This window comes from Phasianus colchicus, chromosome 6 (assembly GCF_987193195.1).
Source record: "Phasianus colchicus chromosome 6, bPhaCol1.hap1.1, whole genome shotgun sequence".
Lineage (NCBI taxonomy): Eukaryota > Metazoa > Chordata > Aves > Galliformes > Phasianidae > Phasianus > Phasianus colchicus.
In genome coordinates this window covers 46,835,951-46,854,075 of record NC_143441.1, presented here as the reverse complement: position 1 = coordinate 46,854,075, position 18,125 = coordinate 46,835,951, and the positions used below count along the sequence as shown (strand labels likewise).

At 43.8% G+C, this 18,125-nt stretch overlaps 1 protein-coding gene across 13 annotated transcripts in view; it reads right to left on the bottom strand.

The window, feature by feature from the left end:
• KMT2C (lysine methyltransferase 2C) overlaps positions 1-18,125 on the bottom strand; it is a 188,261-nt gene that overhangs the window by 108,396 nt on the left and 61,740 nt on the right. For all 13 annotated transcript variants that reach the window (XM_090143163.1, XM_090143155.1, XM_090143156.1 and 10 more), the window contains 3 exons: positions 5,340-5,546; positions 2,017-2,153; positions 258-367 (listed from right to left, as the gene is read on the bottom strand). In XM_090143163.1, coding sequence (XP_089999289.1) covers positions 258-367; positions 2,017-2,153; positions 5,340-5,546 — 454 coding nt within the window. The remainder of the gene's footprint in view (positions 1-257; positions 368-2,016; positions 2,154-5,339; positions 5,547-18,125) is intronic.

Below are 18,125 nucleotides of genomic sequence, written 5' to 3'. Positions count from 1 at the left end.
ACATTCTACTTACCCTAGAAGAGGACTTGCAGTGAGAATTAATGGAATTGCATGGAATCTATCATTAAGTCTCTTGAATAAATTGCAAGAGTAGATTTTATCATGAAGACTTGAACAAAAAAAACACCATTATGAACGTAATAGCTCAGAGATCTGTACGTCGATATTGTTGGCAACACCTTGTGTGGCACTTGTTTCCTGCTTGTTTTTCAGCCCCACCCCACCACCTATTCAAGCACTCTCATCATTTTACTCACTTCTGTGCTCCCTGAGACAACAGCTTTGTCCACGTTCACTGATAGCTGCTCTTCAGTCTGGCAGACTCCCAATGACCACTCTGCACAGCGTTGATGAGCCCAGCAATGACCTAATGCATTGGGAGAGAGCAGCTTCAGTTTTACAACTCCATAAAGCATTTCCTGTTAGCACAAAACTCAGTTCTAGTACATACTTGCCAGACAAATAGTCTCTCCTCTTGTTCTTCTCGTTGCAATATTTAGTGGCCTTAGTACCATACATTAAATATACTGCAGATACCATCAAATGCTAAACACACTGCAACCTTCTGACACATAAAAAATCTTTCACTTCATCGTGGTACATTCCATGCATCTGTTTCTAGTTTTCAGACGCCTGACCATAGAATCATAACAGGGGGTGTATACACAATGTCAGTGCATGAGACACTCACAGTTAGATCAGATCCTGGGTTTTACTGCAGATAACATTCATCTCCATATATACTATTAACTTACATTTCCCAATGGCTGCATGCAGGTCTGTGTGTTTATGTAGAATGAACTTAAATGATGCTTCAGAATTCTACATAAAATTTTTTAAAGTCCAAAATGCACCACAGCACAGAAAACTGTGCCAATACAACAAATGCATTAAACAGATATAAGCAGAAATGTTTTTTTGATAACTCAGTATCTGCACAAGGAGAATGTGCAGAATTCAATGGGAATATTTTAAAAGATGTTTCTAATTCAATCATGGGAAAAACAGCTGCAAATAAAGAATACTTCTGAAGGAACTCTGAGACAGCTTTTTAGTACATCTGAAACAATGCTTTACACTGGCTGCTGAAATTAGATATTGCAGTTGGCCAACTTAATCCTTCAGCCACAAAAACAAAACAAAACAAAACAAACTCCCCAAGAAGTTCTGTAAGGGCCTGGGAAGATTCATGGACAAATAATAATGACAACTTAAAATAATTCAGATTGATCACCCTCCCCACCCCACACGCTACAGCAGAACGGTTTAAAACAAAACCTTATTTTTTTCTAATTAAACTTCAAAATCAGTTTCTGCACTCATGAAAGAATGACATTTGTATACTTGCACTGGGTTAAGAAGAAACATATTTGCATTTCTGAGGTAAAATATGTGAATGGACACTTGGCATCAAAGCATGAGGACATAAACGCCTTCCACAAAAGTAATTCATAACTGACTAAAAAGAGAAGCTCCATTAAAATGAAAGAACGGATGACAAAGCATACAGGTTTTTTTGACAGAAAATCTGCAGATACTGAAAACATGCGAGCGTGCTATAAATCTGTTGTTCTTCCTATATCTTCTCTTTTAAATCTTTCCTTCCTCTATTTTAGATCACCTAACCTCATGCTGCCATTGTGGAGGGTTAAGCCTTCAGACTTTAAGAATTACATTAAGCTGTGTCACACTTCTTTTTTTCCTCCCCAAAATACAATCAGGATGTTGAAGATATTACTACCTGAACAACTGAAAAGATCTTCAAGATCATCGAGCCTGACAATCAACCTGAGCATCCAGGCCCCATCACTAGGACTGTCTGTCTGGTACGTGAATTGGAAACTACACAGAAACACCACGTAACACTGGCAAAAGTCAGGAAAGCAAAATTAAATACCTGACAAACACTAGAGCACAAAAAATCAGCTGAAAAAGCTGAAAAACTTCATTCATTGTCAATATAGCTACTGTACCCAACCCAGATGGATGAGAAACAAGGAGAGAAACGTATCTTACCTGTTGGCTCAAATAAGGCTTGAACATCAATGTCATCTGGTAAGCCAACTAAACTGAGTTCATCCCAGAATTTGACAACCTGATCGTCAGAAGCAGTTTGGGTGCTGACACTCGTACATGATGTACTTAATCGAGATCTGTACCAGGAAGCAGAAAAGAAAAAAAAAGAAACTTAGAAGTGACCACATTCTTTGTTCAATTAGCCAGGTACTTAGAAGTGATCCAAAATTCAGCAAAAATTATTTTATTTTCAAGCATAATGAAATATAATCAACATCACCAAACATCTGACTTCCTCATACATAACCCAACATTTTGAGGGTTAACCAAGTCTTCAGTTACAGCTACTTTTCGACAGCCAAAAAAAGTACTTGACGATTTTCCCCTTCCTGGAGGTTGCTCTCCTGCCATTGTTCAGGATACACACGCTGATTCTTTTTTTTTTTTTTTTAAATCCAGTCCTGTTTAATATTAAGACTCGCCCAACCCTACGGATGGAGAATTATGTAACAGTCTGTGCTACCCTGGGGAAGAAGAGATGTAAAAGGAAAAAAAGAAAGTGGTGAAGGTGGAGAGGAGCTTTGGCAGCTCTCACATGGCCCTCTCTTAGCAATCCCAACAGCTGGCCCTTGGTACAGCATTGACAGCACCCTCGCATACTGTTACAGCCTGGGTACATCACAGCAACTGTGCAGGGATGTGAGCAAAACAAAGAAGAAAAAAAAAAAAAAGTAAAAAATGCTCCTGGGAATAAACATACTTATCCAATGCAACCAAGACAGTCTGAACAAAATGGGGGGAGGATACAGGAATGAATGTGAGGGAATTTAGAAATGTAGTGACTACTACGTGCAGACTACTATGCTGTGCTGATGTGGGAGGAGCCAGTTCACAACCTTATTAACTTGCTCCCCAAATTCTAATCTCAATGGAAAGCAATTAACAAAACTCAGATGAGTCCCGCTAACAAAAGGAAGTGATGATTCCTCGTTTTTTTCTTACAGGCAAAATATTATCTTGGGCATCTAAAGATCCACATTAGACTTATTTACTAAGTTCTGACTTCATCTAATGCTTTTGTGATTGTTACAAAAGGTGTTATGTTTTTTTGAACTTCATTTTTCTGCCTCGTTAGTAACTCAGACTTGAGCATTTGCTGCTAATTCTGAGTTTACAGAGTTGAAACAGCATAAAAATGCCTTCAGTCCTGACTGCTCTCCTTCTGGGTACAGTCATTGAAAAGGACACTGAGAAGCAACCCAGTGCCACTATGCCAAGAGCTCCTGCAAACAACGGGCTGTTACACTGCAGCAACTGTGCCTTTCTGATTGGTGGTAAGAGGGGAAGGGAAGGGAAGGGAAGGGAAGGGAAGGGAAGGGAAGGGAAGGGAAGGGAAGGGAAGGGAAGGGAAGGGAAGGGAAGGGAAGGGAAGGGAAGGGAAGGGAAGGGAAGGGAAGGGAAGGGAAGGGAAGGGAAGGGAAGGGAAGGGAAGGGAAGGGAAGGGAAGGGAAGGGAAGGGAAGGGAAGGGAAGGGAACTTGTGGAGAAAAAGAAAAGTAGCCTCCCTTCCCTCTTGCACTACCAAAGAGAGTTTTTCAACGTTTTTAATGACTAAATGACATCCCCGTGACTCATGCCATGACAGAACCTCCCCCCACCCCGACTCCAGCACTGTCAGCACTGAGGGGCACCAACATCAGGCTCAGAGCACAGGGGCTGAGCGCGTCAGCAAACAGTTTTTGACCCCAAGTGATGTAGTGTTCTCAATAGCACAGAGGATTTCTGACAAAATCACCTTCAGAGAACATCCTCGTTTACTCTGCAATTCCATCCTGAACAGCAGCATACTTCAGCCCAGCCTGAACTTTGTGCTTAGTCTCTTTTCAGGCCACTACTTGCAATGCATAAGGAGTGAGGAGAGCGGGGAGGGGGACTGCAGCACACGGCTTTCTCTCTGCTGGCATTACACAACGCCCATTTTTACACTGTTGACATAATTATTTGGCAGCACGCTGCAACCTGAACAAACACCAGCAAGCACAAAGCCACACCGAGCCACCTCCAGCCACAGCTGAACGCGAAGAGCGGCGAAACGTGAAATCAGTGCTTCGGGAGGGTCGTTTCGGAGTGCTGTCACAGACCCAGACCGAACTGCTGCACTAAGAGACGCCGGGCGACGCGCGGACCCGGCGCTGCTCGGCGGCCCCGCGGCCGTTCCACCTTAAGGCGGGCGCTGCCGTCCCTCAGCCGGGCCCCGCGGGCTGGCGGCGGCCCCGCGCCCGCAGCCAATCCCCGGCCTCCAGTGCGGCCCCGGCCCCGCGCTGCCCCGGCCCCGGCCCCGCGCTGCAGCGGGCGGCACCGCGGCGAGGGCGGCCCCGGAGGGAGACCGTGGATGAAAGCCCCGGGGCTCCGCGCGCTCCTCCTTCCTGCATTTTTTTTTTTTATTTATTCAGAATTCCTGGATTCGGTAATTCAGGCGCTGCAGCAGCTCTCCTGTGAGGAGAGAGCTGAGAGTGATGAGGGCTGTGCAGCCCGGGTCTCATCAGTGACAGGCTGCTGTCAGCGGTGCCCAGTGCCGGGGCTGAGGCAGCGGGCACAAAGCGGAGCACAGGAGGTGCTCCTGGACACCAGGCAGCACCGCGGTGCCGTGCGGGTGATGCACCCTGGCACGGGGACTCTCCTTGCTCCAACCGGACGGCCAGTCGTCACCCGTGCTTTGGAACACGAAGCACCCTGCTCCTATCCCTCCGCATGCTGCCCTCAGTTTACTTCAATCTCAAAACAGATCTGTGCGTTGATAGTAAATGCTTTCCTATGGTCTTTTGTTCAAGATTCTCACTTAAGGCCAGAAGCCAACCTTTAGAAGTGAGGCAACCATTTCTGCACTGCGTGCAGGCTTAAAAAACCCACGACCCAAAGCTACTGAACCATTCGGGGGAACGGTTTTTAACTAAAAGAGGGGAGATTCAGATTAGATGTTGGGGAAATCTGCCACTGAGAATGAAGCGAGGTGCTGCAAGAGGCTGCCCAGAGAGCTGTGGAACACCTCCAGGAATGGGGCACGAGAGCTGGGCTGGACAGGCTCTGGGCAGCCTGCTGAAGTAAGGAGTGAATAAGGTGATCTGGTGCTTGGCAGCCCTGCCTATGGTGGAGGGATTGGATGATTTTTGAGGTCTCTTCCAACCTAAGCCATTCAATGATTCTTACTGACCACATCAATTTCACAGTTTTCACAAATGCAACAGTACAGCGCCTGTAACACATTTCCAAAGCTGCGTACGAACCAAACCCATAAGGCCATAGATAATGGTGAAACACACTTACTTCTTCTGCCCTCTCTGTTTGCGCGGCACTGAGTTTTGCTTTGGAGTCCTCTCACAAGCTCCATCCGCGCTGTCGCTGGCGTCGCTCTTGTTTAAAGGCTGGTTCTTCCACGGGATGACGTACCCAGGAGTTGGGCTGAATTGTTTTAAGTCTCCTTGTCCTAATGAGCTTCGTTCACCACAGTAACAAAAGGCGCAGAGTTGTTCGCTGCGGGAGGGAAGATGATTATTTGGGAGGGGGAAAACAGCAGAAACTGTTCCATCCAAAGTCAACTTCTGTGCCAGTTTAACCCTTCATATCAAAACAGTGGCAGTTCCTGAGTGCTGCCAGAACCCAACATTATGGAAGTCCATTTCCAACTACTTACGTGAAAGAACTTTTGCACTCACAGAAATGCATGATTCCAACAAGCAAACAGAAACCAGGAAATACCCAAATGATTGCTATAACCTTTCTATTCAAAACTTCTCAGCGTGTGACAGTTTGTTACATCCCGGCTGTAAGGGGAGGGGAGGGGTGAGCACTGTATCTCAAGGCACACGTTAGGTAAAAGGTGGCAGAAAACAGGGTAGGGTAGAGTAGAACAGAGTAGGGTAGAATAAACATAATTAACAACCACCCTCATTGTAAGACCTCAGCATTGCCACCACAAAAAAGGGAAAGCCTTCTGTACACGATGCACGTGTACTACACATGTACCTTTCTGCAAGCACATACACAATGTGCTTATACTGTACATCAGAAGATTTATTAAACATGGAGACAACAGAATGGGAATAGTCACAGCCATGGCTGCAGTCACTCTGAGCATGGTATGCATGAATCCAGGAGTCCTCATTTCACATATAAAAACAACACCTTGAAGCTTTACTAGAGGAGATGTCTATTTACAGAACTGTGACCATTAAGCTCTCCCTGTACCATTTGCAATTACATTTTAGCATGCATAACATAGCAGCAGCACTGAAATGACAGCTCTGACAGCCCTCCTTGTGTCACATCATATGGAATCTACTGAAAAATATTTCTATAATAAACATATCCACAAACTTAAAATGTGAACTTCTGCAACTAATGCAGTTTGCATTGGTTTCAAGGGAGGCCATTTAACACATTTTTATGCTTAAATGAGCAATTCTGTTTTCTTCATATTTACGCCCTGAAGACCCCATAAAGATGCCTCAGGGAATCAGGCACTTGGCTGGAGGCCTCGTTTTGACTGGATCCCATTTAAATAGATGTAAGCGCATCTGCAATCTGCAGATTTGGGTTTTGGTCTGTGCTGGCTGGGTGGATGGAAAGAGGTAATGTGGGAAGAAGAGGAAATCGTAAAGCTAAGCTCGTGCATAATATTTACTGAATTTTGAAAGGAGAATATAGAGTGCCTGTGGCTTTCCAACCAGGTGAGTATGAGCTGCAACAGAAGAATAAAGTAAAAAAGTTCCAACTCAGCACAGAAGACACTGAGAATCCAGGAGAACCCCTCTGATTTGATTTTGCACACTCTGAGCCAGGTCCTTTGCCCTCATCATACAACAACACTAGGAAAAAAAAAAGAAAAAAGCAAGCAAATACAAGTACATGAACTGCTATTACAGTCCTGGTAATATCAGACAGAGCCTGATGAAGACAGCAGTGTATCATGAGTTCTTAGCCCCAGATGAGGCCCCACACTTTCAATTACACCATGTAGGCAGCACTGCACTTTCTCCAGGGCACACATACTTCTGGGGACGTGCAGCTCAGCAGGCACATAAAAGAGGTCCCATTCCTGGTACTCAGATGAACAACCTGCCATAGTACTGGTGGGGAATGTTCACCTTCGTATTTCTGACTTCAGTCACACATCTCAAGTGGTTCCATCCAAGCTGATGGCAAACATCTGCCACTTTCCAGAAATCTTTAGGAAAAGGCACCCAAAGGTAAAATGATGTAAAGAAAAATGACAATAAACGTAGCATGAGAATGGGGGGGGAAATGTGTGGTTACAGCTGAAAAGTTGGTATGTCTTGTTTACAAGCTGGTTTTCAGGGTGGCATAGCAAGCCATAACTGCTATTTGTATGTCAGTGAGCGTAACCTATCAGACCAGTAGCAAAACCTGACTTGACCTCACAGGCAGAGTTTATAAGAGGGTAAGCAAAGCTCTTTGGGCTAGCTGAGACTGGAGAGACTTGTGAGGGGACTTAAGGGATTTAAGCAGGCAGCACAATGGCCTATAAATTACAGTAGTTACAAACACGAGATTATCCACGGCGGAATAAATAATTATTCACACATCCTGTTAGGACAGACTGTCGCTACTCACTAACAGACTTGAGGATAATTACGACTGAAGGAACAAAGCTCCTCCAAATGAAGTTGTAGCAAATACGCAAGAGTGTTAAGACTTCGAAAAGAATATGAAACAGTAATTGTGAAAAACGCTAACTTTTTAAGCCGTAGTAACCTTCCAAAGGCACGCAGGGGTAAAGCAGACGTTTCTGGAGGCTGCCTGGATCACAGCTTTCTGCGGGCGGAGCGAACAGCAGAGCTGGGAGATTCACAGCTCCGCCGTGGAGCGGTGCGGACAGCTGTGCTGCTGTCAGGAATCAGATGGTTTGTGCTGCTGCTGCTCCAGCAAAGCTGTGGACGCGGCTGAAGGAAGCGCTCCCAGCAAGGAGGGGGGTTGGGGAATCCTTTGCTAAAGGCTCGTGGATGCATAAGTAAAAGAAAGGGGAAGCGGAACGTGGTCAGACCGCTGTCAAGAGGCTGAGAAAGGAGGTGGGGGGGGAAAGGAGGGGGTTATCAAACTTATCAAAGTCACAAAAAAAAGGTTCTGATGCTTTCAAGGGAGAATAAACAGAAATGCATCGAGCACCCAGGGAGCTAGCAGCAAACAGAGCCAGTGTATTCCCTGCCCAGCAAAAAGCAACAGTGCTCTGCTCCTTGACTTGCCACGCTGCTGCTCTGCCATGCAATACAAAGTGGCCAGTTCCACCATGTGAGCCTTTTAGGTGTGAGTGCTCAGTAAATATTTTAAGTTATGTCTGTATGGGCAGAAGGTAGAGTTTTTTATTCATATCATCTGAAGATAGCAGAAAGTACTTACAAATCTACTTTCCATATGTCAATATGCAATTAGAGGATCTAAATCTGTGGTGCAAGAAGAGCTCTCATATTGAAGATAACAAAATTGAGATACTGGCAACTCTTAAGATCAAACTCAAGATCTGTTATCATAATTAGCATATTTTCAGAACAGCCTAATTCAAAATGGGATAACAAGCAAGAGATGGTGTGTTACATATCTTTTTATAAGCTTCTGAGGAAAAAAAGAAGCTTAAGCTCACCAATACTGCACTGAAGGCACACTTATGAAGCTCCAAAGGAAAATTTAAATTCATCATTATTGTTAACTTCGATGCAACTCTAAATTTTCCTAGAACAGATGCTACCTTACACACATAAAGTTTAAACTTCCACAGGTGGTTCATTGCCAGGAGGTGCTGGCAGCTCACCTCATCCTAAAGGACTTCATACATTTATATGCCCACAAACCTTAATACATGATGCAAAGAAAAACATTTTCAGAACAAAACAGACGTGCAGTGGATTTAGGAGATGCAGTAACAGGCGATGAGGTTAACACCTGAGCTAACGCCTGGTCCCACCCAGCCTTGAGAGGAAGTCCAACTTTCCTGAGAAGCTCAAAGAGATGCCCTGTCTGACAAAATCATGTAAATCTCAGCACTCTGCTGCAGCCATCATCTCCTGCAAGCCTTTCCCACAAGCAGAACTGACTCAGCCCCCTGACAAGAATCTCAGATGCTACAGCCCTCCACAGTCTGCATCCCAGCAAAAGACAAGAAAATGCCCCACAGACAGTTAATCCTGGAGGAAGGGAGAACAGTCACAATTTACTTAAGCGATGACATATGGACATTTAGGACTCATCCTAAAATACAAACTTTCCTGTTCAAAGGATTTTGTTTCGACACAGCATTGGGCAACCAGTTGCACAATATTAAATTATAACCAGAGAGGGAAAAACATCTTCTGGCTGGCTTGCAAATATTCCGTTAGGGAATTAAGGTAAAACTGATTGCCCCCAAAACTTTGTTAACAGAAATAAGGCTGACCATCAGACTTACCAAAACTTGAAGAGCACCAAGTGCCACTACAATTAAACCCCCTAGAGCAAACAGATTCCCCTCCAGGATCCTTCTGTGTTGGCAAATGGCACCAGGGTATCCTGTGTCAGCCAAGGCTCTGTGACACCGAGCAGATGTGCAGACTGAATTAAGGGAAAATGCCTTGTTTACAAAGTCTCCCGTATCTCACAGATCTACACCTGTGTCTGCCTGAGCGTTGCTGTGCTGCAAACAGAAATGACTTCACATTGGTCTCTGAGTTACTATGACCCTCGATGGGATCAGCAGTGAACCCTCACCCTCCTGCTCTGCATAGCTGGGTGGAACTCGGGACAACCTGCAGCCATGTGGGGCAGTGCTGTTCATCCACAAGCCGAGAGAACACACCTCTGCCTCCTTTCTTCATGAGAATCCTTCCCTACAAGCACACCTCTGCAGTTTCCTTCACATCCCCAGGAGACCTGCACATCCCATTGCCAAGGAAGAAAGCAAGTGGCCTGTGCTGATCACATCTACAAGTGTGGTGCTTTAAGGTACGCACTGCTTCTTATGCTAAATGACGAAGGAGAAGGCCTGGAGCAAATCCCTCAGCCTCCTGTTCTGCACAGAGGTGCTAAAGATCCCCTTCTTTCAGGGAAACCCAAAAATCCTGCAGAGATGAACAGAAGCTCTTAACAGCAGGAGAAATACGAACTCATGAATTCAACTCAACAGATGCTCTCCTCTTACATCTTCTCAAATTCCTCCCAGACTACAATGGAACAACAACTGTCAAATAATTCTACTGTGCATCTCATCTTTTCAAGCACTCGGATTATTAAGAGCAGAGTCACTGCTGTTGACACAGGAAAACCCAGGGTGTGGCAGTTCTGTTATGGTCTGCTCGCCATAACCATTGCCTTGACACGATGACCACTGACATGGCCTTACTTACATGATCACTGCTGCTACTTACTACAATGACTGCATTAAAGTTTTTCATTTAAAAACTAAAACTAAACAATTTAAAAAGAAAGCAAGGAGGGTATCATTAGATTTTTGCCACGAGTTTCTTTTTAAATGAAATATGTAATCATTTTTGTAACTGTCCAAAAATGCCTTTGGGATGCCATTTTCACACACACACCTTAGCATTTCTGAAATGTGAAGCTGAGAGGATTTATGCCTACTTTGCACGGTATAAGCAAAGTTGTTACAGATTTAAAATGTTTTAGTGTGCATTTTTCACAATTACAAATAAGCTGAAATGGAATACTTGGGAGCAGAACAGAACTTATCATAGAATGGTTTGAGTTGGACTCGATGACCTTTAAAGTCCCTTCCAACTCCCCTCCAAGGAGCAGGGAGTTGACAGAACAGAGTGATGTGTACAGTTTATCAAAGCAGACTGATGAGAATTGGCCTTGAGAATTAGTTTCCCAGCTAACCCTGTTAGTTGTTTTACCGTATGTTAAAAGGCAAAATTAAACACTATGGGGGATCTACTATTTACTTAGCTGTGCCAAGTTGTGATAATGCATTCTTTGCCTTCGCTCTCATTTTATGTTGTGTTATTTACAGAGGAAATTGTTTTTCTCCTTAGTGAAGATGTAGCATTGTATCACTTCTGAAAATTCAAATCAAGACCTGCAAGCTGCGTTTTAACAGAAAACAGATTCCTGACTTCAAACGATTCCAGTGATCTGCATCAGTGTGTGTTCTAATATGTGAGACACTCACAGAGGTGAAGTTATTATAACACTTTGGGAAGCATGGAATATTGCCTTTTCATCATCTCAATATCGTGTCAGTATCTGAGCTTTGATAATAAAGAAGCTTGAAGGAAAACTGCTAATGCAAACTTCGGAGCAATCCCATTACAAGAGACTTCATCTCATGACACCCTCATCCCAGTGACTTCCCATCGATAGAGCACAGCAACCCAATCCACTGTCGTGTTGAATTAATGATATTGAGGCCTGAGAAACATGAAAAGTACAAAATAGAGATGTTACAAAGATGCAGACTTTCTCAGATGTAAGCTATATTTAAATGTTTTACATGCAGTGTTCTCCTTCCAAAAGGAAACTGAATCACAAGACAACTTGAAATTTTGAAGTCACTTGACACTCTATACAGAGGCGGTTTTGAAAGCAGCATTTAACTTACATTTACACAGTGCAACTCCTTTAAAAAAAGAAGGGGGGGGGGGGGGCAGTTTGTATGAACTTCAGAACTTCCAGTGAAGAATTTTCAAACTTCTAAGTTTGCACAAAGCAATTAAACAACATTAGACAGTAATTGCTTTCCAATTTCTTCCAACTGGCACAGTTGGAGTTCTACAGCCATATAATCTACTTAATGATACTCTTGCAATTTGAAAGAAAGCATTACCCCCCTCCAGCATTACCAGCAAAACAACACTTTTTTCCTGAGTTTTTAAGATTTAAAAAGTACAAATATGTACCACATGTGCCAGCTTTAATCTAAACAAATGTTTAAAGTTCAATTAGAACTTCACATGCCATAAATACAGGGGGAGTTATTAAAATGCCAGTGTTAACTAAAGTGAATGCTGGTCTGTTCCAAGGCCAAAATCTTTCTTCTGTGTCCAGCTGAATTGACTTTTGGTCTCAAACAAAAGATCCCACATAGAATACAACTGTCAGCAGACCTCAAAGGTTCACACTGTTTTGAGGGGTATTTTGTGAGTGATAAACACCTCTCTCCAAAAAAAGCAGCAGTGTGGCCTGCATCTTCACTGTCTCTTGGCACCCAGGAAGTATTATCTGTTCAACACAGATTTCCTCTTCTGGCAAATCAATATGTATCATGCCAAAAACGCACTGCCCTTGCAGAGGTGGCAGCACCTTTTAGGAGGTTTGTCATAGGCAGCTTTGTACGAATGCTAAATAACATCTTATTGCCTGAAAAATGCTGAAATTTAATACTAAATTGGCTATTCTTTCAAGAAAGTCCCATCAGAACTGTTCAGTCGCATTAGGGAACAGCAAAGTGTGCTGTTCTGCATAATTCAAGCCTCACATCTTTGAACACTTGCTTACAGCAGTCATGAAATACAGCAGTGTGGCTCTTCAGTCAGAAGGGCGCTGGGTCAGGTTAAAGGTCCATGCACCCAGTATGGCCAGCGTTGGAAATACGATAAGCAGATGCATGGGTGGTGTTAAAGAACAGAGCAAACATCTGATACTTTCCACGCCCATAAGTATTTTCAGTTCAGAGCTTTCCTGAATCAGGTACTACTCTTATGTATTCAGCAATTCTCAGTTTCACTTCCATGAACTCGCCAAGTTTGCTCTTCAATTCACTTTTCTTTTTTTTTTTGCAATCCATAACATCCTTTGGCAATGATTTCTGTGCCACTCCAGACAACTGTCTGCTGTGTAAAGAACCACCTCTCTTCATTCTGCATCTGGCCCTGAGAGTTTCATTTGACAAATCCTTAGTTTCTTGTATGGAAAAGTCAATACACAGTAACCCTCCTCAGGCCACCTACCATTCTGTAAGCCTGTTCTCCTCTTCCAGTCTCTTTTACAGAGTGAATGGTCCCAGCACATTCACCTGCTTTGCATATGACAGTTACTCCTTACTTCTCATCAACCTTTTTGATGCTGTGATTCACCTCCAGTCTTCCATATTCCTTTATGGAGGTACAGATATACTGTCTATAACCCCACCAAAGTTAACCCAGACCTCTTTTTCTGAATGTTTCTGATCTCACTAAGCAGACCACATGTGCTCACGCAAAGCTTTGGCACGTCAAAGCTACGAGCTCAGAAACTCTCAGCACTAAGCACACCCCAGTCTCGCAGCATCTCTCAGACTCCAGATGCACCATCCTTTCCCCGTTTCTGGCAAAGGTTAGAAATGCTCACAGGGACCACCTCTACCATAAAAGCTTATGGCAGCTCTGAATCCAGATTTTGTCATTTAAATTGCCTGTACTTGCAGTCAGCCCTCCGTATGCCTCCATGAAGAGCAGCACAGATATGAAGAGGAAAAACTCAGCTGGAATGCACAGCAGTGGAGCAGGAGGGAAGAGGAAACTACGGCTTAAAACTTGAACTGGATGTGAAAGGAGGCACGATGAATGAAGGGGCAGGGTGAGTCCAAACACTTACTCTGCAAGGAACGTGGAAGGTGATGGGGAAACAGGACAATCATAGAATTATAGAATGGCTTGGGTAGGAACAGACCTCAAGGATCATGAAGCTCCAATCCCCCTGCTGGAGGTGGGGCCGCCAGCCTCCAAATTTATACTAGACCAGGCTGCCCAGGGCCCCATCCAACCTGGTCTTGAGCACTTCCAGGGATGGGGCATCCACAGCTCCCTGGGCAGCCTGTGCCAGCACCTCACTACTCTCAGGGTAAAGAATTTCCCCTGATATCCAACCTCTGTCTTTCCTCCTTCAACTTAAAACCACTTCCCTTTGTAATAGCACAATAGCACAAATGATACAGGAGCCAAAGGAAGCAGGAAGAGAACAAGAAAAACAAATGTGAAAATGGAGGAACATGTGAGAAGAAATGTCACGTCACAAACAGAAGCAGTGGTAAGGGAAATGCAGACCTGTTGAGGAGCCAAGAAAGAATGCCCTAAAGCAGACTGTACACAAACTGATGAGCAGAAAGTAGGGTTTAGAAATGTAAAGAGAATGGGAGTATGATGATGAATCATCAGTATGAAAAGGAGTCCAACAAATAATGCTGGAGGGGAAAAAAAATGGACAAGTTACATTTGGAAGAAATGAGAGCAGACTCTGCATCCACTGAACACTGGAACTGAACTGGATGCCAGCCTCCTACCACCATTTGTGGCCAGAAAGTACCCATGTAATCCTCAGACAAAGCAGGCATCCCATCCACTTATGCGCTTGGTCTGCACGAGGCTGCCTACCAAGTAGTGCTGTCGGTACTTCAGCATGGTCTGACAGACTGCCAGCCATGGAATCCAGCTCACGGGATGCTCCTGTCTACCTGCCATCTCTCAGAGGGAAGAAAATCTGTCCAAACAGTGAACAGATCTGGGCTGCCAGAGGTAGGCTGGCAGCCTGCAAGCAGCAGGACAGCTGTACATAAACAACAGGGCAAAACCAGGTGGAGAGAGGCAGCTTAGCAGCCTGGCTGAGACAGAAATACAGGGTCTCACATATCTGGGGAACCTGCTCACATAGCACAGGAGGTATTTCTAAATACTGTTTCAGTGGTTGGATCATCTCTATGTAGATGGACTGTGGAGAGCTGTGCAACTTAAAGGTATGGTTATGCATGCCAACCAGGCAAAAGTTCCACACAACAGCATTAAAAACATTAAGGCCACAATGTCAATTGTGCAACTCAAGTATAAGGCAGGATTAAAGCTATATGTGAAACCTTCCTTGGCCCCTCTCTGTGCAATACCCACGTTGAGCTTCAGGAGGGATGCGGACCATTTGAAGAGAAATCAAAACAATGAGAAGAATCAGAGCTCAAGAAAATGTGCTCTACAAAGAAAAGGAAAATAGGAAGGAAATTTGGGATTTTTTTTATAACATGCTGGGTAAATAAACTAACAGCCTTTTGTAGAGATGAACGAAGTAATCTATCTTTCATTATCTCTGGCAGATGGTACAAGAAGTAATGGGATAAACCCAGAAAGAAGAAAATCTGAGTTAGACCTTACAAAAATCTTTTCAATATTAAAAACACTGGAAGATACTGTTTGGGGAAGAGCCAGAACTATTATTACTGGAAGAATATTTAAGAGCAATTTATATCAAGTTCTGTCCAGAATGACAGCTGTAGTTACCTGCCTTGATGACTAGATGACTTCCAAAGGCCTCTTTCAGCCCTGTGAATCTGAGACAGAACTGCTTTAACAGCTATCAGTCTAAAGGCAAAACCATGCAATGATTTCAAGTGCACTGATTTCACTTACCCTGTTTCATTCACTGGGTCCACACTCTGCACACAGAATTCTTAGAGAGAAGCATTCAAGTAAAACTACAGACCATGTAAGAACACGTGCACAAAGGAAAGCGATCGGTGTTTCAAAATTAATCTTAATTCTGGTATCTCCTAAAGTAAGTGCTTGACTTTGCAACTTAAATTTTAAACATATTTGATATTAAGTGTTTTATCTATCTCCCTCCTGCCTTAAGAGGCTTCTCCTGCCATCGCTGCAGTGCTGTTCTATCTGGATTATCTAATCTCTATGCCATTCCACAATTTCTTTTTCCACTGAGTGTTGCAAGTTTTGTAATGCTCTTTCCTTGGAGATTAAAAAAGAAAGAAAAAGATAAGGAATGAAGATAATGAAGTTCACTGCTGTTTTTTCACCAGACATTATCTTTGTTCACACAATCAACAAATGTTCGTCAACTCCTTTCTGATGGAAGAAAGCACCTCATCTCTCCATCTCCAGCCTCCAAATCTGATCTTAGCAGCAGCGACAAAATGAAAATGCTGTGGTTTGACCAACTGCAAAGCGAAGCAGGAAAGCAGGAAGGGAAATTGCCAAACTCAGGAATGCTCTATGAAAATCTCAGCTTCTGCTTGGTGATGTTAGGACTGTTCTTTCTTTGTAGTTCCAGCAAAAGGACAAGTTGATGGAAAATAAAATGAACCAAATGATGTTTTGTTCTCCCTGAAACTGTGCTTCCAGGTCATTCTTGTTAGCTTTCAGTGCTTGGAGGTGACAATGTGGGAAATAGAGGAGGAAGGTAGAAGTGGGCTCTGCTGCAAGTCCCAGCCGGCTCCTGGCCACACTCCCTCTGCTCCTGCAGGCAGCACAGACCAGGCACAGCCTCCTTCCCAAGAGTCTGGATTGCATTCAGCCCTAAGTCCTAGGCTGACACAGGCTTCTCACAGGGCTTATGAAAAGAAAAATGGAACAACCCAAGGAAAAGGCTCCAAGCCCCATGGCACTCCTGATACATAAGTGCTGGCAGCACTACTTCCAGCGCTGCCAGGCTCGATAGTTTATCTTCTCTTGACGCTGCTGCCCCTCCCCACTTGCGGTCAATAATTCACTCACTGCTTCTCAGCACACTCACAGGCCTCACCCCTTGCAGCCTGCCCTACCCCTATGGCTCACATGCTATTTGTTTCAACGGCTTCAGCATGTTGCCTTCTGAGCAGCTCTCCTCAACCCATTGTTAAATCCCCACCCCCAATCCCAGACACAGAGAACAGCTCTCTTGGAGTCCCACGCGCACACACCCCACCCTACACAGAGCAGAAAGGCTCCAAAACTGGACGCTTCTCCATCTCCTGTCTGTTGAATATTCTTATTTAGCCTCAGGGAGGAGCAGAAAGATACCACGCTAGGCAAGCTTTGGGGAATCTCTCAGCTTGTGAATATCCTATCCTGGTTCTGATGCATCCTACTGTCTCTATTCACTATAAGCTCACTATTCTTCTACGGCAAGTTGTTTATTTAAAAGGCTTTGTTTTATGCCCCACGCTTCTCTAACACTCTTCTTTACTACCAAAGACAGAAATGCAGAATTTAATCATATTCAACTCTGTATATTGAAAAAAATGTTTACTCAGAGGGCGGTGAAGCACTGGCAGTGCTGCCCAGAGCTGTGGGTGCTCCGTCCCTGGAGGTGCTCAGGCCTGGACTGGATGGGACCCTGAGCCCTGATCTGGTGAGCTCTGCCTGTGGCAGGGGGTTGGAACTGGATGGTCTTTGAGTCCCTTCCAACTCAAACCATTCTATGGTTCTATGAAAAAGTTGATGTATTGCCTACTGCTGGTGCTTTTCTATGTTTTGGCAAATTTCTTCACTGTCTGTTAAAAAATATTCCTGTAACTCTCACGTACCTAAACTTATATCTTAATTTATACACATTTCCACTGGATTAAGTTGATCACACTAAAAATGAAATAGAAAAAGATTATACACAAAGAGATGAAGCTGGTGAGAATGTCTAATTTGGAAACCAACGTCTAAACTGTATTCCCAAGATACAGATTTCAAATCTTTATGGAGTCCTTACTTTATACTGAATCTCAATACGTTTCCTCCCACCATTATGCAAGAAAACCAGAAGTCATTGCTGTGTGCTACTTTACAGGCTGCATTTTGTCCTAAGAAAACAGAAACAAGCCATCCAGCATCCAGTCCTTCCAACCTGCGAGGCACAGTGCCTGTGTGAACACCTCACAGACAGTAATACAAACGATTGATCAAGGAATCACAGCTCAGAAGAGGCTTTCTTCTGGTAGGTTTCAAGACACAGTGCCAATAAAACCTGGCATAGTATTTTTCTTCCACTTTCATGAGGATATCAACAGTTTCTCCAACTAACATGACACCAATTCAGCATCCAAATCCTGAGAAGGAGCAGAGAAACCTCAGACTCCCAATTACTGTTGCGCATCTCTTGAATACATTTTCTTTAAAAACATGAGAGATGAGGTATGACCATCGTTAATTATCAATTAATAGCATTTAGCTTTTTAGTGCTTTGACCAGCAAAAGCAATTGGTCCACAATATCCTTTCAATATTGACTAATCAACCTCAGCATTACCAGCTGGCAGAACAAATGAGTTGAGAACAAATAAGGGCTGGTTCAGAACTATGCTGGGCTTTGTTTTTTTTTGGCTGACTGTTGTCCAGCTTTTAAGAAAAAGTTTATGGGTAAGGAAAGTAATCAACAGTTCACT